The following is a 26,016-nucleotide window of genomic DNA, read 5'->3' as shown; positions in this document are numbered from 1 at the left end:
CGGAAGAACATAGGCTGATCCAAGAGGGGATTCCACAGTGACCACGAAATACAAATTTCTCAAACCTGTGGTTTTTGTTTAATGAAAATTAACATTGATATGATAGTTCATATATTTTTGCCCAGTATTCGAACCTTTTTTTTCTACTGGATGAAAGATTTTGTACCACTAGGAGGCACTAAATATTACACACTGTCCCTTTAACAAACATATATATTGAAAAAAAATTAAAAACATCGGGCATACAAGTTCTGTTCCAGGATCCACTGTAGGTTTGCTCAATTACCTCAAAAATACATTTAAATATCAGCAATTGCCGATATTTGAAAGCTCGATTAATATGGGTGTGACTCTGTGCCTGTGGGGACCAAATGATCCGTTTAAAGCCCAGTTATAAAAATAAACCCTCGCAAAACCTCAGCAGGCCCCAATCGTAACTGTTCTACCTGCTGTTAAAAAAAACCTCCATTACACTGTGCACTGCAATGACTTAATCTCGGGGTGAGGTTTCAGTGGACTGAAACCACTAGCATTGAAGGCCAAAAAGAGAGTTTAGCTATTTATATTAGACGTCCGTGGAAAAAAAAAATCACAGGGAAATGTATTTCTTGTCTGTGTCACTAAAAGAAAAGAGCTGAGACAAAGAACAGCGAAAGTAAATAAATAAAGTAACAAACCTAAAACAAGCAGACACACTGTGTATATTGGAAAGGAAGTCAAAACGACTTGCTCCGGACAGCCTTTCTGCACTCGCGATGTTGTGTATAAGCACACGTGTGCTTCATCCTGTTTGCTTGCCACTCCAACAACAAACCACCGAAAAAAACGCACACACAAGCCAGAAAAACACATAGCATCTGAGCTCTTACAATTTTAAATGTGTGTGGGCCAAAGGAAAGACGGGATCTCCAAAATCTCCCTCATGATTATCGCACAGCAGTGATGAAGACACTAAATCCCCTGCAGCCCCCAACTCAATCAGCAATTACTTTTTTCAGGGTCAAAACAGGGGGCCGCAACCGTTGTCTATCGCGAACAGGCGTTATAGATAAGGTGAGAAGCTCCGTCACCCAAGGCGAGGAGAGGCTCAGTAGCCACCAAGAACAGAGTTGAGGTGGCAGTTGAATATCAATCAATGCTCCCTATGACGATGTTTACATGCTGTAAATATACAGGTTGAAATTAAATTTCAAGTTTCAAAAACATTCATGACAACCCATTTACATGAGCAGAAACCAGAAGCCATTAGGCATAAAAATAGTCCCAAAACTGTAGACAGACTCTCTGAAATAGATCATACCTAGAGCACCAAAAAATGTCATATTTAAGGATCGTATCCTTAGAAGAATTTATATGTAAAAGCAGAAATACCATGCGATTTTAGGGTCTTTCACAATTAACAGAGGACGTTATTAGTTTTACATATCACCTTTGACATGATGGTGGTTCATTTTCTTATCAAATAAAAATGATTTTGGTGGCGATGATTTCTCTACGAAGTAGGACACTTTGTTCACGAAAACCACGCCTACACACCAGTTGGATCCCTCAAATATTAAATGGAAAAACAGTTGCGTATGATTGTTTTTGTTCTCAATTAAGTTGTAGGTGGATGACGTAAAATGTACTTCTTTAAAATCAAACTTTGAAATAGGTTTCCTTTAATGAAGCATCATACTGGGACTATGGCTAATAATTTGAGAAAACAAAATCACGGTGAAAAATTCCGGCAGAATGCACCCAAGCTGTTTTCATAAGATGGGAGTCCTTTGATAAATATTTGGAAATAAAACAGATAATTTGGACAGTTTTGCTAGTGTTTTAATGGCCTCAGAAAAGGAATGTTTTGAAAGTGTTAGTGACAAGAAATATTGGAAATTATGTTGCTCACTATTGACAATCCAGGAAAGACAAAATATGCGAGCCATCCCGGTAATGGGCAAAATTCTGCTTCTACTTCAACATCACATTACACCTGTTATGTTACCTATGCTCAAACGTTTTTTGTTTTTTTTTTCAAATTGTATAGGTTAGTAATGCAGTCTGAAAACGTATGTGTATATTAGATTCCCTAAGATTGTAAAATAAGCTGCATCAGAGACTTTTAAGGAAGCCAAACTCCCAAAAATAATGTTGTATTTAAGCAAATCATACAGAATCAATTTCATTTTTTTATAGTGACTTTAAGGGAGTAAGTCTTAGCCCTACTGTAGCCTAATCTTCTCCGGTGGAAACGAGTCACAAAGGAAGGCGGACGTTCAGAAAAAGACCAAGCAGCTTTTATTGCTACAAACTCCATTGTTATACTTCTATAGGGAAATCCCTCCCCACAAGTGAACTGGAAGTACTGGAGCCATAGACGGCCTACATTTTGGATCAGAACATGATAAGATTCCACACAAAGATGTCCCATAAAAAACCTCACTAATCAGATACTAACAATGGAATTTTGTATCCGAGAAAAAAAGCTGCTACACCATTTGACTCTGGCTCGTTTGCGAGACGGATTTGGCTTGAGCTGCAAATTCAGATGTGCGATGATAACACCTCAAAAAACAAACACAAAACCAAATCCTTTAATCTCTCTTTTCACACTGAAGAACTGAAGACCCCCACTTCCCTTCTACCATCCCGCTCTGATTGCGTTTAGCTCATAGATAAACTCTTTAGTGCCATCTACTCAAGTTTTTGGCTGATGTGTTACTGCAGCTATGAGGCTTATTTTTCACATTTATAATTCCATAGACCTCTGGTAAGAGTGAAAACGTATTTAAAAATAAGTCAGTGTTAATTAGCAGAGAAAATATTTAATATGCGACTTCTAAAAATAAGAATTGATGAAGATCAAATAAATGCCAATATCAAAGCTTAACGATTGGTTCCTTGACCAAACCAAAAATGTGACAATTTATTGCAGTTTTTCTGATATTTTCATCTTAAAGTTCAGGAGTCCTGCAGTTTTTATTACCAAGCTCTTCCCTTGGTTGTTTTCGTGAATGAATTCCCATTTGACCTCCCAGTGTTTAACTAAGCAGAAACATCTTACAGGTTTGCCATGCAGACGTGTCAAATTGTTCACACAGCCACTTACCTTCCCAACAAACAAACACACTTTGATTTCCTGTCACTTATTTGGCCACTTGACTCTCAAAAGACTGCAACAGCTAAATGCCACAGACTTTTCTCCTCCACCAAACCTTTGCTGTTCGGCTGCATGGTCATGCACTCTTTTCTGATTGGATGTATATGTGGGAACAGTTATATCATGTAACAGGCAATATGATACGCTCGCAGTGTGGTTATGTGTATTTTGAAGCATATTTATTGAAAACCGTCAAACAAAACTAGGTTTAAGGAAGGACCAACAGTAAATTTAAAACAAAAAAGGGGACGGGGGGTGTGCATGAATGGTTCCCTATCATTAGCTAAACCATATGTCCTGAGCACGCACAGCCGGACCCCCCTTATCAACACCCCTGTGAGTTAAGTGGTAACAAAGCCTTCGCTCCCACTGAGGTAAGAGAGAAGGCTCAGCTGGAGTCTGGATGGAGCGCAAGTGAAGGATTAGCTGCAGAGGGGTGGCTCATGTAATGAAGACTTTTTTATGTATTCTATTTTACCATTGGCTAACCAACAGGCTCCGCTTCCATACCCTGATGTACACATGAATGTGTTTCATATAAAAATCTGTGAGCTAGCCAAACTCATCCATAACAAATTTGGGCTGGTTGCGACGTTGGCTGACACTTCAAGGGTTGCGCTGGAGACACTATGAAGGTTGAGATTATCATTTGAGTACTAGAATGGTTCTGTCTCGACCAGACAGGCTTGGCTTTTCTTTCATCTCCAAAGGTTACCATGTAAACAATGTATTTATACTGTGATGCGGTACTACCATTACCAATTACAATTTGTAACTTCAAGCAGTGTGCAATGAGAACTTCCCTATGTCTTTAAACAACAAACTGTCATTTCTGTCAGATTCGCTGGCTCTGCATGGCCTCCTTTGACCGATAAAAAAAATCAAAATGCTATTACTAGCAAAAAGTAATCCATCCATACTTAAATTTCCATTTTTAAACTGAAACCTGATGTGCCTAAAAGAGTTACTTTTAAAGTGACAGTGTGTATTCAGCACAAGAGGTCACTGTATCATAGAATTGGGCTGAAGCTTGTACATTCCCACTAACTTGCTTGAAGTATTAATATATTTATGTAAGGAAAGATTAAATTCAGCGAGCAACAGGACATGAAAGCTTGTATGAATCCCTGTGAGCAAAAACGAAAGACGAAGTGAATTGCATTTAGCCTGAGCTGCTAAATGGAGTGATTTGGTCAGTGCTGTTGTAGGCCGGAAACAACTTGCTAACTCTAAAGTCCAACAAGATTAAATATGAAAAAAGGCCAGGAAAAATTGAAGAATGAAAACAGAAATGGATTGCATGACAAACTTTGGAAGGCGAGTGACACGAAAGACAAGCTTTATTTACATGGAACAGCTAACAATAACTATCGCGGCTAGTGGAGAGGTATAAGCCGCAGCCAAGCGAGGGAGAGTGGCTAGTGAGAGAAACAAGTAAAAAAATTGGAAATGAGAAATAAAAAGTAAATTAATGTGTAACAAAAGTAGATGACGAGCTGCAGATGCCTGATCACGGGATTTAACCACGATCACATGAGGGACCCAGCTGCAGGGCATTAGTAGCCGATAAACTTGCGCTAGAAGCAACACCGGGACGAGCTGACGTCAAAAAATTATCATTAATGCTTCCATAGTAATAAGACGGCGGTCAAACATGGCTACCTCGCCACAAAGAGTATCTAATGTAAGTCGTATAATGACAATTTTCTAGACCAATGAGTATTTAAACAAACTATCATATTAATGCAAATGTCTGTTTCATTTAATTTGATGTTTGTTAGTTTTTAGGTATTTTTGCACCACTATGGCTATAGTACACTCTTGCATTTTGAGGAGATCCCTAAAAATTGCTAATTTTATTCAACTGCTAACATTGCATCTTCAAGACCAAGCCATTTTGCAAACCCTGTTTTCAAAAACAAATGTGAAACCCCTGGCGGATGTTCGTACTTAGCCATTGAAGTTTTTATCGGAGGCGCGATTTGCTTTGACAAAAATTAAACGAGCACAACCGTACATAGGGTACACATGAATAATGAATCGAAGCGGAAGTATCAAAACCAAAATAACAGAGCGACACAAGATGTCCTTAAAGCCATATTTGATCACTGGATGGGACTGTTGTCTAATGGAGACGAAATCCAGTGGCACAGCAGGCAAGAAAATGGCAGACAAACATGGCGGCGACTTAAGTAGGGATTCCACTATGTAAGACATACAAATCTCTCGAAGTATGATTTTTTTCTAATTAAAATTAACATTGGTAAGGTAGTTCACATATTTTTGCATAGTATTCAAATCAATGTTTTGTTTTTTACCACAAGAAGGCACTAAAATTAAAAACTGTCCCTTTAACGAACCGTGCCTGTAAAAATGGGACAATACCAGCTTTCACACGACCATTTACAACTTTGCTAAATCTTTGAGGCTACTCCATTATCACAACGCCCGGAAAGGGGTTTTGGTAAAAGGAGGGGGAAAGAGCCAGGTCACCAGATACTCACAGATACTCTATATAACACGCTACATTGGGAATTAACACGTCACATTGGGTATTTGTGTATTGTATTATTTTTGCTTTATTATTGTTTTGTTCTTCAGCGCAGGGATGCTGCTGGAAATGAATAAAGGGGATGAATAAAGTATCTATCTATCTATCTATCTACCATTTCTTCGGCTGGGACCATTTTGCTACAGGAGAGAAGCACTGACCGTCGCCATAAGGAAGATCATTTTTCAATAAACGGGAGAATAAAACGGAGATCCTTGCATCTCACGGGTGTAATGTTGCCGGCCTTACATAAGGGCTGAACACTCTAACATAAATAAAATGAATACAGAAGTGTTGTAAAGTGGTTGCGATTGAATTAAAAGAACTCTTCCAGGGTGGGGAACTGCAGACAAACATGTGACCTAAATAAAACGAAAGAGGAAACGCTGTGTGACCAACACTTGCCAATGATGAAGTTGGACAAAAAACACTGGAATGTACAGAAAATGATGGCTTGTTTGCTGACAGCTTCATTCAAAAGCTACATGAAACTGAGGCTGGCCTTGGACTTAGTTACAAAAAACATGCTATCTGCTGAAAACCTTATTTTCTAGTTCAGTTCAAGCAGAAGCATGTGACTTCTTGAGGAGAAATACTACAAGCAGAGAATACAAAAATGAGCTAAGTGCTACAAGGAAAGCTCGTTTTGCCCATGAATGACAATTTATCCCCTCGTGTTGTCATCATTTTGAGGACCATCTTTGTACTTTTTATACAACTTAGTTTGAATTAACAACAACTTTTCATTTGTTCTACTGTAGGAACAAATCGAGAAAAAGTCATAACATTTAATTTAAATTACATTTCAGTCAGCGGATTTTTGTCTGTGTTTTTTAACAACTCAATGGCGGGTCGTTCTACAGCGCCACCATCCTAACGTACTGCATCGCGGCATGGTACGCAGGATGCAGTGACAGGAAATCCATAAAAAGGATCTTAATCACAGCACAGAAGATCATCGGCTGCCCCCTGCCCAGCCTGGAGGACATCGCCAGCTCTCAGTATTTCAACAGAGCTAAACACACCCTGAAGGACTCATTACACACCAGCAACCACTTTTAAAACCACCCGGTTGACAGTTCAGATCCCACAAGACCTGAACAAACAGACCGAGTTTTAGCTTCTTCTCCAGAGCTATCGGCAAATGGGGCATTTGAAACAGTTTAAAGTAAAATATCCTGGGTTGTGTCTAGTTTTTATTTTAAATGTAAATATTTCATATTAGAGGTGATTAATTTGTATGTTTCTATTTTTTTCCATTTTCTATTTGTATATTTTACTCATTGGAGAGCAACACAAAGATAACAAAAGTGATTGAATTTCTGATTTTAACCCAAAGACAGTTCGAGCGTTATTGCAACACTGTTGATTCATTGGAACTCGGCATTCAAAGACAATGGAGAGGTGCCAACGATGCCCCCGTTGAGATAACATCACAGCAGCATGTCTGGCTTCACAGACAAAGCATAAGAAACACTCAGCTGTCAAAAGCAAAGATTGTTGACAGATGCAAAACAAAGTATTGTTCGGGTTGAATCAAAACAGGAATTGATCAAATAGAGAACCTGCCATCGTTGATGAATACGCCAAACTCAGTTGAGATATTTCGTGATTTGAAACAGAGGCACACTGTTGCTTCAAGACTAAAACAGATGAACTGGACGTGATGTTTGACAACAAATAGGGTCGTGAATAGCGCCGAATTAAAAACATCGATTGACTTGTACGAGTTATTCACGAGACTGACACTCAGCGAGACTATTTTCTACTTTATCCGGTCACGTCAATTTTGAAGGATTCGTAAACGGAGTGTGGGATAGTAATCGAGTGAAGTGTCGAGGACGTAATAGTGCGAAAGGTGAAGCACAATTTACCGACTGGAGGAAGAGTAAAGTCCGCACATAATCCCGCTCCGTGTTCAACGTTTCGTTGAGGACGCAAAGCCTCAATCGCTGCTGTCGGTCCGACTCCTTGACTGCGTGGACGACATTCACCAGATGTCCGTCTTCTTCTTCCATGGTGGGGAAGCTGCCCCTCAAATACGTTAAGAGCTCGTAGGAGAAAGTTAAGTATTCTAACGTCGGAGTATCCGTTTACAGTCCGTTTAAAGCCCGCTCAGTCCATCTCCGAGCGGGCGGCACAAGGTTGCCCCGGCGGAGATGCTCTCAGGCAGCAGCACGCGTGAAGCTCAACCGGCACGAGAGGAGAAGTCTGCTCGTGTGAGGCCAAAGCAGCTGAGGCGAGCTGCGAGCGCGAAGGAGGAGGAGGGGCCGCTTGATTCCAGGGCTTTAACTTTTCTCTAGTGACACGCAGGGGTCACAGCCATAAAAGACCACCGGGGACATCGTTAGGTTGGTGTGTGTGGGTCGGGGTGAGCATTTTTAGCATTTTTGCCGCGGGGCTTTCACTTTTTGGAAAAATATACCTACTAGTGATGGGAATTCTAGCGCTTTTTAGAGGAGCGACTCTCACTTGATTGAGGCGGCTCCTTCGGCTTCCACTCATCAAGAAAACATTCACACGGGTCCGGAATAATAAATTAATGAAGAGAAAATGTGCCTTCGTTGGAGTGCTGGGGGTCGTTTTGGAGGATCACAATTACCTCATTCAATGCAAGACGTTCCCAAGAACACTTCTGCGAAAATAAGTTTTTTGTGAAAGGATTGCATTCCAAGCAGATGTAGCGACCCTCTTTCATGCACGACACAAGGTTTCACAATCTCTGGGTTTATTGCCTGCATTCAATAAACAAAACAATACAAAAGTCAGGGGCTTCTGTTCACGACTGCAATTATCTTCAACGCTTACAAACTTATTTAAGCTACGGCAAGCGCTGAAGCCCATAAAGTGCCAAACGAAAAAAAACAGTCGCAGACGCCCATGACTTAACAACTGAATGAGGTACCGGAATATTAACAGTAATACAACAAAAACACATATTTTGTGAGAATTCAAAAAAACATTCAAAACAATCAAATTTCAACTCTGTTACACAGAACATTCACTTTTTTCTTTTTGCATGTGATAACTCCAATAATCTAAACATCACTCTCCATAAATACAAGGGCACTTGCCTTCATTTCCACTGTAGTTTATTTAACTCTGGTAAACACATGCAGACTGGAAAGAGACAAAATAGCATACAAAATTGTGTTCATTCTTATTTGCATTAATTTAACGTAGTTAGTGGCTTGGAAATTCCGACGATCTAATAAGTTGCCTATGCTTTAATTCAAGTCAAATAGTGTTTATTTGTATACCCCTTAATCACAGAGTCTCAAAGGGCTACACAGACCATGGATCATTGCAAACTACAGACTATGATTAGACCATCCCCTGATCTAAAACTTCCATGAGGGCAAGGAAAAACTCAAAAACCTCAACACGAAGAAAATGAAGAAAGCTTGAGAAGGGACCGCACATGAGCTAATCCCCCTTCCAGGATGACCGGGCTGCAATAAATGTCGCAATAACAAATAATACACAGTTATTGTCGACGTGAAATATAGGTCATTAATATGCTATAGAATAAAAGCTTGTTTTCAGTCTAGATTCAAACACAGAGGTTGCAGATTGACTCTCAGGGGGAAGAGCGTTCCACAGCTTCAAATAATCCATTTTAATCAATTTTAAATTAGTGTTGCAAATCATAATTAAATGTGTTTTAGTGATTGGAAGATTTTTAAGAGCTATTTAGGGTTTGGTTCACTTTTGTACTTTGGGTAGGCCTGAAATGATATTCTTCTGGCATAATTTAACGGCAGTAAGCCAAACTGTAAATTGCATCACATACTTAACCTTCTCGAGGTTTCTTAATTTCCCTCATGCTGAGTGTTTTGAGTTTTTCCTTGCCCTCGTGTAGGCTTTAGATCAGGGGATGGTGTAATCATAGTCTGTAGTTTGAATTAATCGAGAGAGAAAGAGAAAAAAGAGAGAGAGAGACCTTGAATTTATGGAGAGTGATGTTTAGAGGAGGGAGATGGAGACATGGCTAAGGGAGCCGGTGTGGCACAACACCGGCTCCCGGTGTTCACTTCAAAGAACTGGCTTATTGAATTATGTTTTTAGATCATTATTCGCTTTATCAACTGACTATTCAAAATAAAGTCATTCTTACCTTTTTTTCCACTGTGCTTTGTCAGACACACAAAAATCAATATTGGCAGGCTGCAAATGTTCCACTGGTCTTAATTTGCATTGCTGTTTAATGTGGGGGCGCTCTCGTCAGGCCAAAATGTGACATTACACAAACAAAACCTTGAATCGACACTAGGCAGGCTCGGAAAATGGCGTAACTTGTCTACCATCGATTTCACTTGAACAAGCCCACTTTAAACAGCATATCACAGCAAACGTTCGAAGGCCGAATGATTTATGCCTTTGAGACCGTTTTTTGAAAAGTACACATCAGAAAGTGTAGTTAAGGTGAGACCGAATACTCAGCGCGCAGGAGCCTCTTTGCTGTGACAGTCAGACTGTAGCTGGTGGCAACCTGGCGACTTGTCACATGCGCGCCCATATTTCTTCTTCGCCAACTGGCAACAGTAACTGCCCTATATGCAAGCTACGGCCCGCGGACCACATTCGACCCGCCCAAACTAAAGTGGTAAAATAAAAAAACATCACTTCAAGGTATGTATTTAATAATAAATAAAATATTACAAATAAAATGTATTTTTTCCTCTGTGCTATCTTTGTCCCCATTGTCCCTATGTGAGTCTACTAAAAATACAACAAAAAAATGTTGGGAAAAAAAGCTAAAATACTAAAGATCAAATTTAGTAACTAAAAATGGGGACTCGTGATTTAGCATTTATTCTAAAAAGAAATACTAGACATACAACTATAAAAAGTCGACAATAAAACTATAATTCAAAAATCCTACTAGAGAAATACTTCAATAAGACAAATGCAAATTATTACAAAAATGTTAATCAAAAATATAACTACAGTAATACAAAATATTACAGCAATACTACAGAAATACTACTACAAAAATACTAATACAGAAATATTGCAAAATACGACCGAATTACAAAAAAAATCTGCAAAAATATTACAACAGTACAGTAATACTACAAAATTCCAAATAAATACTACAAAATACACCTATGTAATACTACAAACATTACTACAGAAATTCAACAAAAATCCATCTGCAGAAATGGTAGAAAATTGTACTAGAAAAATACTACTAGAGAAGTACTGTGAAAATATTACTCCATTAGTAATACAAATCCTACAATACTACTACAGAAATTCTACAAAAATTCTATTATATGAATAGTGAAAAAGTATTACTACAGTAATACTACAAAATAGAACTACACTATCACTACAAAATTCCTACTGCAGAAATATTGCAAAAAAGTGCACTACAATATTACTACTGGCAAAATACTGTAAAAATATTACTACATAAATAATACGAAATACCACAGAAATACTACAGAATTCAACCACAGTAATACAAAAGAAATACTACACGAATACTACAACAATGAACCTAGAGAAAAACAAAAAAAATACGACAAAAGTCCTACAGCAAAATTCTACTACAGAAATACTGCAACACTATTACTACAGAATACAAAAATAGTACAGCAAGAATACAAAATACTACACAAATACAAGAAACTTCCATTACAATCCTACAGGAGTACAGTGGGACCTCGCTACTTCGCAGTTCGACGTTCGCGGCTTCAGAGCTTCGTGGTCTGTAATGGTTAAAAAAAAATTAAAAAATATTTTTTTAATTTTTTTTTCTGAAGGGCCGTCGCTGCTTCGCAGATTTTCACTTTTTGCGGGGTTTTTCGGCGGAACGTCAGCGGACACGGGATAATGCGGCCGGCTGGATGGGACGGGGGAGGGGGGAGTCGGCGGAGGTCACTCCTGGGCCACGCGACGGAGCGAGTTTGGCGGACGCGGCGCGACGCGAGAAAACGCGGCGGGCGTGATCGGGCTGCCCCTGTAACTGGGGGGAGCCCGCTCGTCCGACGACCCAGAAGCGCGGCGCGACGACAGGCGGCGGACGTGCGCGGGACCGCCGTAACTGTGTCGGTGTCGTGCGTATCGCGCCCGAAAGTACCTGCGCCGCAGGTTAGGGGCTCGCTCGCGGGAGCAACCGAAAGGCACCCGCGGTGCGGCGCAAAAAAAAACCCTGTCGTGAATTTGTCTCCCATCGTCCCGGTGGACGTAAAATCGCCCAGCTGTACGACTCTTAGCGGTGGATCACTCAGCTCGTGCGTCGATGAAGAACGCAGCAAGCTGCGAGAACTAATGTGATTTGCAGCTGCGATTGGCTGGCAACCAGTTCAGGGTGCCCCCTGCCCAGAGATGGCTGGGATGGGCTCCAGCCCCCCCGTGACCCTAATAAGGATAAGCGGTGCAGATAATGAGATAAGATTTATTTATTTATTTTTTGAAGGGGCATCGCTACTTCGCGGATTTTCACTTTTAGCAGGTGGTTTTGGTCCCCATTAACCGGGTCTAAAAAATATATATATTTTTTTTTTTTTCCTTTTTGAAGGGTCGTCGCTACTTCGCAGATTTTCACTTTTTGCGGGTGGTTTTGTTTCCCATTAACCGGGTCTAAAAGATAATTAAAAAAATAATATTTTATTTTTTTTGAAAGTGCGCCGCTACTTCGCAGATTTTCACTTATCGCGAGTGGTTTTGGTCCCCATTAACCGCGATAACCGAGGTCTTACTGTACTACCAAAATCTACAATAATACTACAAAATACAGCTCCAGTTGAACTACAAAATACAACCTAGAGTGATACTACAGAAATACGACAGCAATACTAAAATGAATACAAAATATATTTACAACTTCAGTAATACAACACTTATGCTACAGTAATGCCACAAAAATACTAAACTACACGATCAAGATGAAACAAATCTATTTAAACACATATCATAAGAAAAATAACACAAAGATGTCTCCATGTATATTTGTTCATAAACACAAATGAGAAAAAAATGGATCTGTCTCCAAGCCCAGGCCCCTGGCCAATTTTTTTAACCCAATGCAGCCCGCAACTGCAAAGGTTTGCCCACCCTGGCCTAAAAAGACCTAGTAAAAAAGGACTTTCTTTAAATCTTAAGTAAATATGCAATACTTTTAAAAACCAAGATTCATGCACCATAAAACCACTTTTGCAAATGGTGCCAAAGAAGTAAGACCTACTTGGCACGGAAAAAACACTTTTATGAAACGTATCCAAAAAAAAACCATGGCAATGAAAGTATCAATAATAGCTTTAATGGGTGTATGTTACATTCGGCACTCCTCCCACACAAAAACATACACAACCCGTCACCCCAGCTGAAGTGAGGAATGCAACAGACAACTTGTAAATGCCTTAATCTACAGTATATTGTATTTACAATTCATCCTTCACTGTACATGATAAAAGTCTTTAAATACCATCAACCAGTGAAGTTGTAACAGAATGCACAAGGGGGCACGTCTCGATTGTGGGCTCACTCGCAAAAATTAAAAGGAAAAGGATTTCTTTACTCCTACCAATAAAAGGCATGTGCATAAAGCACCCTGGTAAAAAGCCAGTCATACACAAATGTGATCAGTGAAAAAAATTGCATGGTGCCACTTCATTTACATTCCCACGAGATAAAACTCTTCCTTCAGCAGGTTCTTATCTGCAAAAACACAATTGCTCAAAAAGGTACAAACAAAGAGAAATGTTCAGGTAACCCAAAAGGAATAAGAAAAACACAAATTTGCTCAGTGCAAAAGGACTTCCAAATAGAACAAAATTGTCTTGCCGTGTTCCACATTCTAACAGACAAGACAGTGAGAGGGGCCTTAAACCAAAATGACAAACCATTGTGGGGGACTCACGCGGAAAAAAAAACTGCATAGGTTGCCTGTTTTATAAAAAAATGCAAATGAGGACACTGAAATATTCTCTCAACAGGATTAAAAGGTAAAAAAAAGACACATTTATGCAGCCAAGAGTTCTCAACTGATATGTATAGAAATAACATTTCAGCCTATAAATGTATCGCCAAAGTCATATTTAGGGAGTGACACTTGAACTGCTGTGGTTGTTGAGAAATGCACATCAAATTTGTTTCTTGAAAAGTCATTATTATTTGTATAAATCAAGAGTGAATTCCCGCATAAGCATGGACGCAGCGGTCAGAGGCTTTGATGCCTCATTCAGACATTCTTTGGGCAGTAACACACTATTTTTCTCAAAAGTTTGGAGTTGCTTAGAAATGTCCATTCTGTGACAAAAGGATATATATATATATTTATATATATATATTTGTAAATCATTATTTCTAACATTATAAATGTCTCAATGATACTTTCAATTTATTTTGAAACACATTTGATTAATGAAAGAAGTGTGACTTTTAATAGTAAACAGACAACTGACTGGGTGACCCCGAACTTTAGAACAGTAGTGTAGGTTTATGACATTGGACACAGTGCGTGCTTGTGAATGCTTACACTCTTAAAAAAAGAGCTTCACTGTGTACTATACATGTAGATACAAAATCTTGGTACACTATTGACTCATTTCCTGCTACTATTTGGCTATTTGACTTTATTAGTTATTCAGATACAAACTCCAAATTGACTGGATTTGTTTTGCTTGGTAAATAAATGATAAAAAAAAACTGGGTAATTTATCTTATTATTACTGTTTGCGTTTGAACAGACTTCATAGCAGGCACTCATTTTAAACAAAGTTTTGTCATTTTAGTAATTCAAGGGACAGTGTTTGCTTTAAATGACTCAGATGGGTTGAAGGGGCGCGTCAGTCGGACTGGCTGGACAAACACGCGTGCACCCAGGTGTGGCCTGTGAGACAAGCCACTTTTTTTGCAGTTAGAAAACCAACATCTCTATACAGTAAAAGAACACTCGTGAAGCCCCGTATCCGTTTAATCAAAATAATTTAAAAACAATGCATGAGCTAGTGAGCTGATGCCAGCGTGCACAAGAAAGACTTTTGAAATGACATGTCAGTAGATTCGTAAACATTTCATGTTTCTTCCTTGGCAAAAATTGCAACGCATGTATGGAAATGTGAGTTTTCAAATTTAAATTTTAAAATGATCTCAGTGCAATAGCTAAGGACATTTTGACGTGGTGTTTTTGAATTGCACTTTAGGAAAAATGACTCATTTGGAGACAAAAGCAGAAACTGGAGTCAGTATAGAAAAAAACTTTTGAAAGGAAAGTGTTTTCAGCACAATATACTTATTTTTGAGCCTAAAAATGTGAAAAAGTTGAAATATATCAAATGTCTTTGGGGACAGTGAAATTTTGTTGATGCTTAAAATTGGCAGTCTGTAAAATATGAAAGACGTGACAGTAAATAAAATTTCAACATGGCAATTCCACAATGAACATATCATTGTAACGTCATTGTAAAGTAGCACTGCCAACTACTGCCTGGGCATGCATACTACAATAATTTTGCCCCTTGCCCAGATTTGTTTTAATAATCCTTAAGAACTGAGACCTTAGTTTTACAGTAGAACTACTATTATGGAGATTTCTTATTACTGAGAAAACCACAATGACACGGAAGCGTCCCTTCCTTTATTGTACATCTAAATCAGTCTCTAGATGCATTCGTTACCACTGGCATAAGATTGCATCGAGGATAAGTGTGATTCCCACCCCGAGTATGAATCACATACTTGTGAATGTGCACTCAGACTGCACACAGATAAAGAAGCCCATGTCCTCGGATTTCCGACTGCCTTTTTTTTTGCTGACACCAACATATCTGGTATTCGGAGAAACTTTCACTTCGGACGTAATTTTGCTAGCTAATTTTCAGGCTCAGACACAAAACAACTTGCAGTTTCTGTATAGGTAAAACAAAAAACAAGAAAAAACTATATCATCTACACGCCTGCTTAGTGAGGCGTCAGTCACAGCTGTTCATCAATGAATTGTTGTGACCTTGAAATGAAGCGTTTCACACATTACTCTCAAAGTCAAAGAGTGTTGATGTATAAATTTATATAAATAACAAGGTTGAACAGTATAAATATAAAGATTCTGTGTCAGGGTTACCTTATGCAAGTTCAGCATAATTGTGTGTGTTGTGTGCACTTATGAGCCAGTGTTAAGACCAGACGGGGCAGGGACCGTTAGATGTGAGGCTTTCCCTCTCCCACCTCTCGGAAAAGGGAGGTGTAAAATTCAGGCTCCAGTTGTTTGTTGCGGTAACGCTGCACAATCTCCGTGATTCTCTGCTTCCGCCTCACATGCGGCGGGTTGTACGAGTCACTTTCTAGACGCTTCCGTCGACACACATTGATAATGGTTTGGCGCACTAAAAAGCCTGCAAGGACACAAAAGGAAGTCAAGCGTCGTTTATTGCCAACAGCTGTTCTAACTCATACTGAATTTGTTCTAATGTCTGATCCGAACTTATTGCATTTCATCTCATTTTAACAAATTCATTATGAAAATAAATAAAGTGAGCAGTTAAATAAGTTACCCAATGCCCTGCGGCTGACCACCATGCCATCCACCAGAGGGATGACCATGCTAAATTTGCCCACAGCTCCAAGTAGTCGGATCCGATACAGGCCCGTTTTGAGAGGGTGGATGAAGATCAGAGGCACGTCCTTCTCAAGCAACCCTGACCTTAGGAATGAGCGACATTGATCATATTGACATCATACATAAGATGTACCAATTTATATTATAATAATAAAAAACATGTACCAAAATTATTGCAGCTTTTTTCTATGAGTGATGTAACAGTCATGAGTTTGCGTTATTAATAACGCAAGTAATTGTGAAAAAAACAATGCCAAACATATAATTAAGAATAGTTTTATAATAATGTTCAGTGCCCCAAAATATAGTAAATCGGATCAGATAATTGGAATCAAAAGATTGAACTGTTCTAATCATAATGTCTCAGGGGAATGATAAGACATTTTAAGCATCAATCACAAACTTTTGTTTTTGAAAGAAATGTTCATTCTTTACAAAAAACCCAAAGTGACCACAGTTCCTTTCTTGATTTGGACTTTTTACATGACCCATATTCCATTTCCTGTTTAAAAGCGATGCATTTACTTGTTAACTGACCAACAACATTTTTATTTCAAATGCAATCAAAGGAGAGGACAAGCTTGTACATCAGTAGCGGCCATAGACCACAAACATTACATATCGAGGACCTGATACAAAGTTCACCGGCGCTGGTTAAGAGGGGCAAGAAAAATATACTAATACAATTAAATTACCGTATTTTCCTCACTATGAGGCGCACCGGGTTATAGGGCGCACCCCGAAAAAATAGTTTTTGGTCCTATTTTTGACATACATAAGACGCACCGGATTATAAGGCGCTACAATGGGAACGTCGACAAAACAGTCAGATAGTTCAGTCCAACTTATTACCCCCTTAACATTCCGAAAGCTTGCAAAGACGCAAATACGTGTCGAGAACACGTGCGGATGCGGTGTCAGTACGATGTCACTCAAATGCATTGTTCCATCATTCGGAAGGTTAAAGTCTTGGGATTCAAGAAATGCCAATCATTCCTTAGTTTCTATTTTCGTTTTCGCTCGCAACTTTACTGTGCATATGACAATAAACACTTGGAATTGAGTTTAATTTAAAAATAGACACTCCATTCCATCCATTATCTGCAACGCTTATCACAGAAACATCGAGTTCAGTCTGAAACAAGATACAGGGACAATATAAAACCCGGAGTAGCTCACCGAAGTCGTTGTGTTCATAATAATGTGCAGCCAATGTCCTCTTATATCCGTGAGGGTAGTAAATCCAGGAGAATAAAATCTTTACAAATACAGAATAGAAAAAAATGCTTTCTCTATGCCGTCAGCCTCGTGCTATACACATTCATCTTTTTCGGCCAATTGCAGGCTTTGTTTTGCCGTTTAAGCCAATGCCAGCCTGTAAATGATAAAAAGGATCCGCCCCTTGACCTCCGAATAACTTTAGCCAATAGTGATCGATTCAAATGATGATTGACACATTGGTTAGCCAATGAAACGCCGGTAAATAAATCCCAGCATACACCGCGTACTACTTGGCGTTCGGGGGAAAATCTAGTCGGCGGCTGCAAGTTAGTTGGAAAACTTAATGTTGATCCATAAATAAGGCACACTGTATTATAAGGCGCATGGTCAGCTTTTGAAAAAAATAAAGGCTTTTAGGTGCGCCTTACAGTGCGGAAAATACGGTAACGCTTTATCTAAACATCCATTTTATTACGCTTATACGGGGACGGGCCGCGCCCAGACCTCCCCATCTCCAGTCACTTCATCCAGCTGATCCGATTGGAATCCCGAGGCGTTCCCTGGCTATCCTGGAGACGTAGTCTCTCCAGCGTGTCCCTGGGCCTCCTGCTAGTGGGACATTTCCGGAACACCCACAGAGGGAGGCTTCTAGCATGCATCCTTTTCAGATGCACGAGCAACATCAACATGCACCATCAACCAGTAAATTGAGATCTTTGCCTTTCAGCTCAGCTCCTTCTTCACCACGGCAGACCAGTATAGGGTCCGCACGACGTAGGATGCTGCACCAATCCGTCTGTCGATGTCCCATTCCATCCTAACCTCACTCGTGAGCAAGACCACGAGATAATTGATCTCCACTTGCGGAAGGTTCTCATCTCCAACCCTGAAGGAGCATGCCACCCTTTTCGAGCCGAGAACCATGGTCTAGGACTTGGAGGTGCTGATCCTCATCCCTGCCGCTTCACACTCAACTGTGAACCGCTCCAATGAGAGCTGCAGGTCATGTCTTGAGAAAGACAACAGCACCGCAACGGCCTGAAAGAAAACCACACTGCTCCTCTTGAATCAGAGATTCGACTTCCTGACAGACACTCTTTTCCAGTACCCCTGAAAGGACCTTATCCAGGAGGCTAAAAAGTGTAATTCCCCTGTAGTTGAAACACACTTTTCAGCCCCCCTTCTTGAAAAGGAGCTACCACCCCAGTCTGCCATTCCAGTGGTACTGTCCCAGATGTCCAGACAACCTTCCAGAGGCCTGTCAACTATCCCACGCCCACCACATCCAGAACCTCAATGAACTCCGGGCAGATTTCATCAACTCTTGGGGCCTTGCCACTTAGAAGCTTTTTGACCACCTGAGTGACTTCAACCCCAGAGATAAGAGAGCCCACTTCAGAGTCCTCAGTCTCTGTATCTTCAGAGGAAGAGATGTTGACGGGATTAAGAAGGTCTTCGAAGTATTCTGCCCACCGCTTCTCAACGTCCCAGGTCAAGGTAGGGAGTGCGTCATCTCCACTATACACAGTGTTTACGGCACACCGTTTTCCACCCCTAGGACTCCAGAATTTTCTCAAAGCCTTGCAGAAGTGCTTTTTCATTGTCTTTCCCATCCAAAAAGTCAGCAAGAGAGAAACCCTGCCCAACCTGAACGTAATGATTGACATTAAAAGCCCGACACAGGCCGGAATTTGTGTCTGGTCGGGCTCAGACTTTAAGATCTTACCTCTACTGCCTATCCCTGTCTTACTTATACAATACACACAGTAAATATGGAAAAACACTTAAACTTGTGTCAATACGTAATAAATGTTGCAGTCCTGGCAGGCGCATCAAAAAAATGTTCATGATGTTTTAATAAGATAACCAAAAAAAAAAAAAAAAGGATTAATCCCTTTTGACGATTGCAATTCTAATTTAGAATTTAAATATTCAGAGTACCTGCAGGAGGTGCTGTTGCTCATGCTTGCTTCTAAACCCGTGCTTGTTTCCCCAAGAAGATCGGACAATGGGAAATTTTCTAAAAACACAAACAATGCTTTTCAAAAAAATATTTAAGACCACACAATTAAGTTTTGTATTCAGTATACAAAAACCTTTAGTGTAGCACTATTTACTAAATAGAATTACTAACCAATTATGGTACTGTAAAAACATGCCTACCGATATCATCAAAGCGCTCCACCCAGACAACAAACACCTTTGTCTCTGGACCCAGTGGTGGAAACGATTTGCCACTCGAAGACCTCTTGGTCTTCACCAAAGGACTCAGCTACAGAAAAAAAAAAAAAAACATACACCTTAAACAGACATTAAAATTGGTCAGAGCATAAAAAGGCGAGAAGGGTGTGGAGGAAAAATTGTTTCTATTTTATCCTTACCGACTGCCAGAGGCAGTGCTTCAAGCACGGAATTTCCCCTTCTCACATGCAGTTTGAGAAACACATACTAAAAATTAGTCACTCCATCGCAACTCTCTCATTAGGAATGTCTATAAATTCCAGTCTCATCACTGGTTCATCACCTTTTTATCTTCTCGTGTGGCAGATGCATACACCCATCTTCTGCTTGAAGGAATTGGAATTTTTTGGCATCTTTACTGCAGTTAGCCTTGTGACCAATTTCGTCAGAGCTCCAAGTTGTCGCTATGGCCTTTGCCGGCGGTGTTTACAATTATTCCCCAGTTTGCCTGCTCGCAAGCCGGGAGTTTTTGTTTGGCTAGCTCCTAGCTAGCATTGGGGCGAACGCATCTAATAAGATCCAGCCCTCCGTTGTCGCTATGGCTGATCCGAGGGGTCAGGTTGAATGAGAAAAAATGAAGCACAGCACTGTTCCCTGCTTTCAGCCTGGATGTTTTAATGGTTACAGCCTCCTCGTGTTGGGTACGGGCTGCTATGTCAGTGTTTGATTCTAACCAGGTTCGCGTTGGCGCTGTGGCTGCCGCAGACACTGTTGCTGACGCTGTAGCCGTGGCCAACGCTGTTTTTGGGGCTTCCCGATTGGCAAGCTTCTGGGCCTAGCAGCTGCTTTCTACTGGTCGTTTTGGTCATCAGGGTTGGTGGCACTTCCTAGTCAGTCTTGTATAACGGCTTTAGGGCGCGCGGGGGCCCGTCATCCATCCGGCCCCGCCGAGTGTGCGCTTCGTGCGGGTTGTGGTTGAACCGCCTCCGGTCTGTTGCGTGAGGCTTCTTTTGCCGACCTGGCAGGGGTCGTAGAGCTGGGGCAGGTGCTGTTCGCCCTCCTGGCCAGCGGTCCAGTTGTGCTGGTTGAACCATTTACGCATCTACTCTGCCCGATTCCCCATGCCCGAGGCGCCCGTGTGTGTAGCCGTTCCACGTGTTGATGGCATCCGTTCTTTTGCATGTGGTCATCCTGGAGTGTGGTTTGCCTCCATGGCTTTTGTGTCCGGTTGGTTGCCTTTTCTTCCAGGGTCTTCCCAAGCGGTGGCACCTTCATCCAGATGTGGTGAGTCTGGTTAGACGCCGCTTCGGCCTGGCTGGCACCAGCCTTTTTCCCTCCGAAGCGACGACTAACCATTCCTAGGTGGTCCCTCGCTCTTGTTGGTGGACGGTCTTTTGAGCCTGGTTGCAACTTTCTCGTCCGCCCTGAAGTGGGTGTCACTGGGGGACATCTGTGCTGCCGCCCCTTGGCCGTCGCCTAGCATTTTCGCCAAGTTCTACAGCGTTTTTGTGGCCTCCCCCACACTGCTAGGCATAGTCTTTGGTCCAGCCGAGGCTTCTCAGTAAAGTTTCTGGGTTACTCGTGACCACACTAACCCATTCCCTGCTTGAAGCACTGCCTCTGGCGGTTGGTAGGGACGAAATAGAAAAGTACAAATGCAACTACGGTTCTATGACTCTCTACCAGCCGCCAGAGCATGTCACTCGGAATCCTCATTTTTACGCGAGAAGATTCTGAACGTAACGCACCAATGGTGAGACTGAAATTTATTGACATTCCTAATCGGTATGCATTTCTCAAACTGCGCATGCGCTAAGGTGAAATTCTGTGCTTAAAGCACCACTTCTGGTGATTGTACGGGACTCAGAAACGTAGTTACACTCGTAACCTTCGATTTATTTGTGTACAATGTGCACTCCTATTTTAAGTCGGTATAAAATTTGGTTTGACTTTCTCAGCTCAAACTAAGCATTGAAAGTGACAAAGGTTTTGGAATACACAGGGCCATGATACAAATCATTTATTGACAGCTATAAACACAACAATTAATTTACAATGAATTAATTCAATGTCCTACAAAGTACGATTCATCATCAGATACATCGAAGAGTTGTTTCCTTTGTCTTGATTTTTGGCATTTATTATTATCTTTCAGGGCGTCTGTGTTTTCTGCATTTTCTAATATTTGTCTCTGGTAACGTAAAGAAAAATGTGTGATAGTGATATAAAATCTGATGCATGTTACACACAAATTAATACAGTACTCCTGCACGTGCAAACTACACTGATTTCATCCTGGAAGGGGGATACCACTTGTGAGGCCCCTTCTCAAGGTTTCTCTTTTTCCACACGCTGAGGTTTTGAGTTGTTCCTTGCCCGCATGTTGGTTTAAGATCAGGTCATTGTAATCCTGTGCAGTCCTTAGAGACATTTTTGTGATTAAAGGCTATATAAATAAATTTGACTTGACTTGATTTTATTTCAAACACACCACCTCAAAGGCCCAATTCACTCTGGCAAATCTTAAACACCCCTCTCTCCACCTCAAAAAATATTCTCCAGTAATCTATACAGTTCACAGGGGTCGTCCTTTTTGACTTCAAAACAGTGAATTTCTCCTAAAGATTAGAGATATTCATGCCTGCATAACTTTACCTTGAAAACAAAGCCAAGTTTACCTTTTTGGCAGACTCTAAGTTGTCAGAGTGATTCGGAAACAGCTCCAGCGTGAGATTGGGCTGTTTAAGTATACTGGGCATAAGGTCCATGTTGGTGTCTCCCTCCAGTGTGGAATCACTTTGAGTTGATGACTCCTCTGGAAGATTAAACAGCTTGTATTCAGACCAAGAAAGGTTTTCAAAATTATTTTCCAGTAATCTTGGACAATTATTAAACAGAACAAAAAGACAAATCCAATTTGTATGATTTCACACCCAAACAGTGATATACTGTAATGCAAACTGTTCAAGAACTTAAATACTGACCAGAATGTTCAGTTAGCGATGGGACAACAAAGGCAATTTCAGTCAGAGCATCAGCGTAGTATAAAACTTTCTTTTCTCCATTGAACACCGAACCTCCTGTATCATCAGGAGTCTGAGCTTGGTCTGCAAAAGAAAATAAACATTTCTCAAATCTCTGATGATGAAAAATATGTACCGCTTAATTTACCATTCTGCGGCACATCATTGTCAGAGGGCGAATTGAGGCTCCAGCTAGTATCAAGGTGTCCTGTCCATCCTGGGTGACTCTTTACATCCACAGGCCAACCTAACGACAAAAGGAACTCCAAGAAGTGGGTCTGAACACTGGCCGATGACTCCACATTCCGCAGAATCTGGAGAAAAGGCCAAAATGGTCAATATTTCTTTTACTTACAATAAAAATTGAGAAAAAAAGAGGCAAAATTAATGAAGTTGAAAAAAAGGATTTTTCAATCATATTTTGCATTGATATTTAATAATATAAAGCGATGTGCATGCTTTAAGATTTTTATGTAAAAGGGATAAAGGAATGTGTGTTATTACAAGAAAAAAGTAATAATAATGGTATAATTTGAGTGTTTAAGAGTCCAAAGTCCTGGCAATAATTTAGGTTTACTATTGCTCAAAAAAACCCTGGCTAATGTTAAAAATTAAATAAGAAATTTAGAAATAGTTTAAATTAGTTATGCTTACTTCATGGCTGCTTTTCTGCCCAGCCTTCATGTAGAAAACAAAGACTGTGTCAAAGGGGCGGCAGGGGAGCAGGTCCAGGTAATTGATATCATCAAAGAATCCTGGCAAGGATGACTCCAAGCCAATAAGATGAGGAGGTAGACGACTGTTGTTGGGCTCCTGTCAGAAAACAATCATATAAATTAAGAAAAACAACTTTTGTGAGGATATTTTTATTCTTAATTTGGGTAACTACATGGGCTATACATACCAGTACTTCAAAACTGTTTATAACTCATGCCACTGACAAGAGTAGGAAAACATTCAGCAAAAGGAGGACTAACCTTGAGGGCTTCCAGAGAAAGAAAACCAAAGTGGGAGAGGAAAAGGCGAGCTGTCTGGAACTCCTGTGAGGGTGGGGGAGGTTTGCAGTCTATCTGTGGGTCAGGGAAAGGCTTGGACTTCCAGATCTCCTCACTGTGCTGCTCCAACGTGTTCTCGTAATCTATTTGCTTGGTCATCAGAATGCGAAGCTTGTCATGTTGAACTTCAAGCTGAATAAGGAGGGTGATAACAGATATGCTTGAAGGAAATTATACAATGTATGATGGCACAACCACAATCCCAGACTATAAGTGTCTTTTCCCTATGTCGAAATGTCTCGAGAGAGAGAGAGCAATCTAGCAAAGATATGGACACGAGTCGATTGACACGAACTTCTCTCACCTCTTTGCTAACAATGTCGTCAAGATCTGGAATGCTAACATCAGCTTTGACGAGAGGGATCTTGTCCACCTCTTCCGGGAACGGCCTCTGCTTTACATTGTATTTGATCCCGACATCATTGTTTGGGGTTGGACGGGCCTCGGGAACAAATACCTGCTGTGGAAGGAGGGTAGAAGGGAAACACAGTGCAGGTTGTCACTAGTTCTGAACATTGTAGAATATTCTTTTTTTTTTTTGTTTATTTGCAATGTCATTGCAAATTGATGTGAACAAATATAACTACATCTATGCATTATTTGAAAATTGCATTCTATGATTTTATTAGGTGTTGATTCAGATTTGTCAAGCAGGGGCTTAGTTTTGGTTTATGTTGTTATTATATCCGTTATTTACTGAAACTAATAAAGTAATTTCCTGTGTGAGCTCACTCTTTGATTAGCCCTAGCTCCTCTGGGTTGGTGGAAAAGCTGCATGGTCCATGCATGTCTGCCAGCAGTTCCTCGGATCAGAACAGTCACTGATGGGCTGGGGTCTATTAAATGAGAAAAAATGAAGCCCATTAAAACTTTCAGCTCACTTGACATACATTTTCTATATCAAATAAAATAAAGAACTCCATTACTAACTCTGCTCATTGCCGAGAGGTTGCTCCAGCATGGCAAGAATGACAGAGTTGTCCAAAACAAAGTAGCGGAAGTTACTAGCCCCAGTGGCGCTGAGTCGTGCATAGCGAATTAGGGTGTCTTCGTTAAGGAGACTGCACGTTGAAGCAGTCCCGCTAGGCGAGGGAAAAGCTCCCAATACCTGCATGATGCTGAATGAGTACACCAAATGGCATTTAAAAAATCCTTCAGAACATTTAATGTTTTAAATGAAAAACAAAGCGAAAATATGATAACTGAAAAGCTAGATAACAGCAGTTGCTCAGCAATATACACATTATTAAAAGGAGAAAGAAGGTGTGTGTAATATTTAATGCCTCCTAGTGGTACAAAAAAACTTTCATTCAGTAAAAAAAGCATTGATTTCAATACTGGGCAAAAATACATTAACTATCATGCCAATGTTATATTTTCTAAAAAAAAAAAAAAAAAATCATACGTCAATAAATTTTGATTTATTTTACGTAGTGGAGTCTCTACCTAGAAATCGCCTCCATGTTTGTATGGCATCTTGCTGCTAAGCTGTGCTTTTGATTTTTGTTCGCACTAGACCAGGGGTGGCCGACCCGGTCATCGAGAGCCGCATGTCTTTCACGTTTTGGAGGGTTCTCTTAGACAACTTAGGTGGTGCAAATTTTGAGCTTGCTAGCAAGCCTTGTGGGAGCTCGATAGTGATCCAGGTGATTGAAATCACCTGGATTGGAGAAGAGAAACTCCAGAAAAATGTAGAACATGCAGCTCTCGAGGACCGGGTTGGTCACCCATGCATTAGGCAATACAGTGCCATTTAGTGCTCAAATATTACCCACTGGGACTTTTGATTTTCCAACTTAGTATTCACTACAACACTTCAGATCAGCTCAGTTCAGTCAACACCAAAATTTAAAAAATAAATGATGCAAAAAATTTCCTCAAATTTGCATTAAAACAACCAAAACCAAAACACATTTACACTTCAATAAATTGAATAACATTTGCAATATAGAAAAGGGTCATTTTTTGCGTTAGATTACTACGGGCAAGTCATCCCTTATTTCAAGATCTTCTTGAAACACTCAAATCAACCAAACAATCATATATATTTTGTATGAACATTGATAATGATTTCACCATGAAAGAGTGGCCTCTGCTGCATCTTTAACTCTCATTGAAGCAGGATTATGCTCCTTCTCCCCTTTGTGCCGCACTTCCAGTTCCTGTCGGGACTTGCTGCCAGAGATTCCCAGTTCCACTATCTCCAAAACCTCTACTAAACAATCCTTGTGCAACACAGTTATGATAAAGGTAAGTCAGACATCACTCAATTCATG

At 40.4% G+C, this 26,016-nt stretch overlaps 2 protein-coding genes across 14 annotated transcripts in view; both read right to left on the bottom strand.

The window, feature by feature from the left end:
• Positions 1-7,919, bottom strand: part of prex1 (phosphatidylinositol-3,4,5-trisphosphate-dependent Rac exchange factor 1) — a 110,180-nt gene extending 102,261 nt beyond the window's left edge. For 2 of the 3 annotated variants that reach the window (XM_088331579.1, XM_088331580.1), the window contains exon 1: positions 7,568-7,919. In XM_088331579.1, the coding sequence (XP_088187705.1) occupies positions 7,568-7,711 (144 nt within the window). In that variant the 5' untranslated portion in view covers positions 7,712-7,919. The remainder of the gene's footprint in view (positions 1-7,567) is intronic. The other variant, XM_088331582.1, reaches the window with a different exon arrangement.
• A 5,022-nt stretch (positions 7,920-12,941) lies between these two features.
• The window catches only part of ralgapb (Ral GTPase activating protein non-catalytic subunit beta), a 29,230-nt gene continuing 16,155 nt past the window's right edge, over positions 12,942-26,016 (bottom strand). For 7 of the 11 annotated variants that reach the window (XM_088331569.1, XM_088331571.1, XM_088331573.1 and 4 more), the window contains 13 exons: positions 25,817-25,965; positions 24,671-24,858; positions 24,473-24,576; positions 24,045-24,197; positions 23,663-23,872; positions 23,340-23,498; positions 22,834-22,999; positions 22,647-22,769; positions 22,341-22,477; positions 19,645-19,753; positions 19,423-19,501; positions 16,196-16,344; positions 12,942-16,036 (listed from right to left, as the gene is read on the bottom strand). In XM_088331569.1, the coding sequence (XP_088187695.1) occupies positions 15,843-16,036; positions 16,196-16,344; positions 19,423-19,501; positions 19,645-19,753; positions 22,341-22,477; positions 22,647-22,769; positions 22,834-22,999; positions 23,340-23,498; positions 23,663-23,872; positions 24,045-24,197; positions 24,473-24,576; positions 24,671-24,858; positions 25,817-25,965 (1,920 nt within the window). In that variant the 3' untranslated portion in view covers positions 12,942-15,842. Of the gene's footprint in view, positions 16,037-16,195; positions 16,345-19,422; positions 19,502-19,644; positions 19,754-22,340; positions 22,478-22,646; positions 22,770-22,833; positions 23,000-23,339; positions 23,499-23,662; positions 23,873-24,044; positions 24,201-24,472; positions 24,577-24,670; positions 24,859-25,816; positions 25,966-26,016 lie in introns of all 11 variants that reach the window. The other 4 variants (XM_088331568.1, XM_088331570.1, XM_088331572.1 and 1 more) reach the window with 1 other exon arrangement.

Source organism: Urocampus carinirostris, chromosome 3 (assembly GCF_059441175.1).
Source record: "Urocampus carinirostris isolate Australia breed hairy pipefish chromosome 3, RoL_Ucar_1.0, whole genome shotgun sequence".
Classification (NCBI taxonomy): domain Eukaryota; kingdom Metazoa; phylum Chordata; class Actinopteri; order Syngnathiformes; family Syngnathidae; genus Urocampus; species Urocampus carinirostris.
This window is presented reverse-complemented; position numbering and strand designations above follow the sequence as displayed.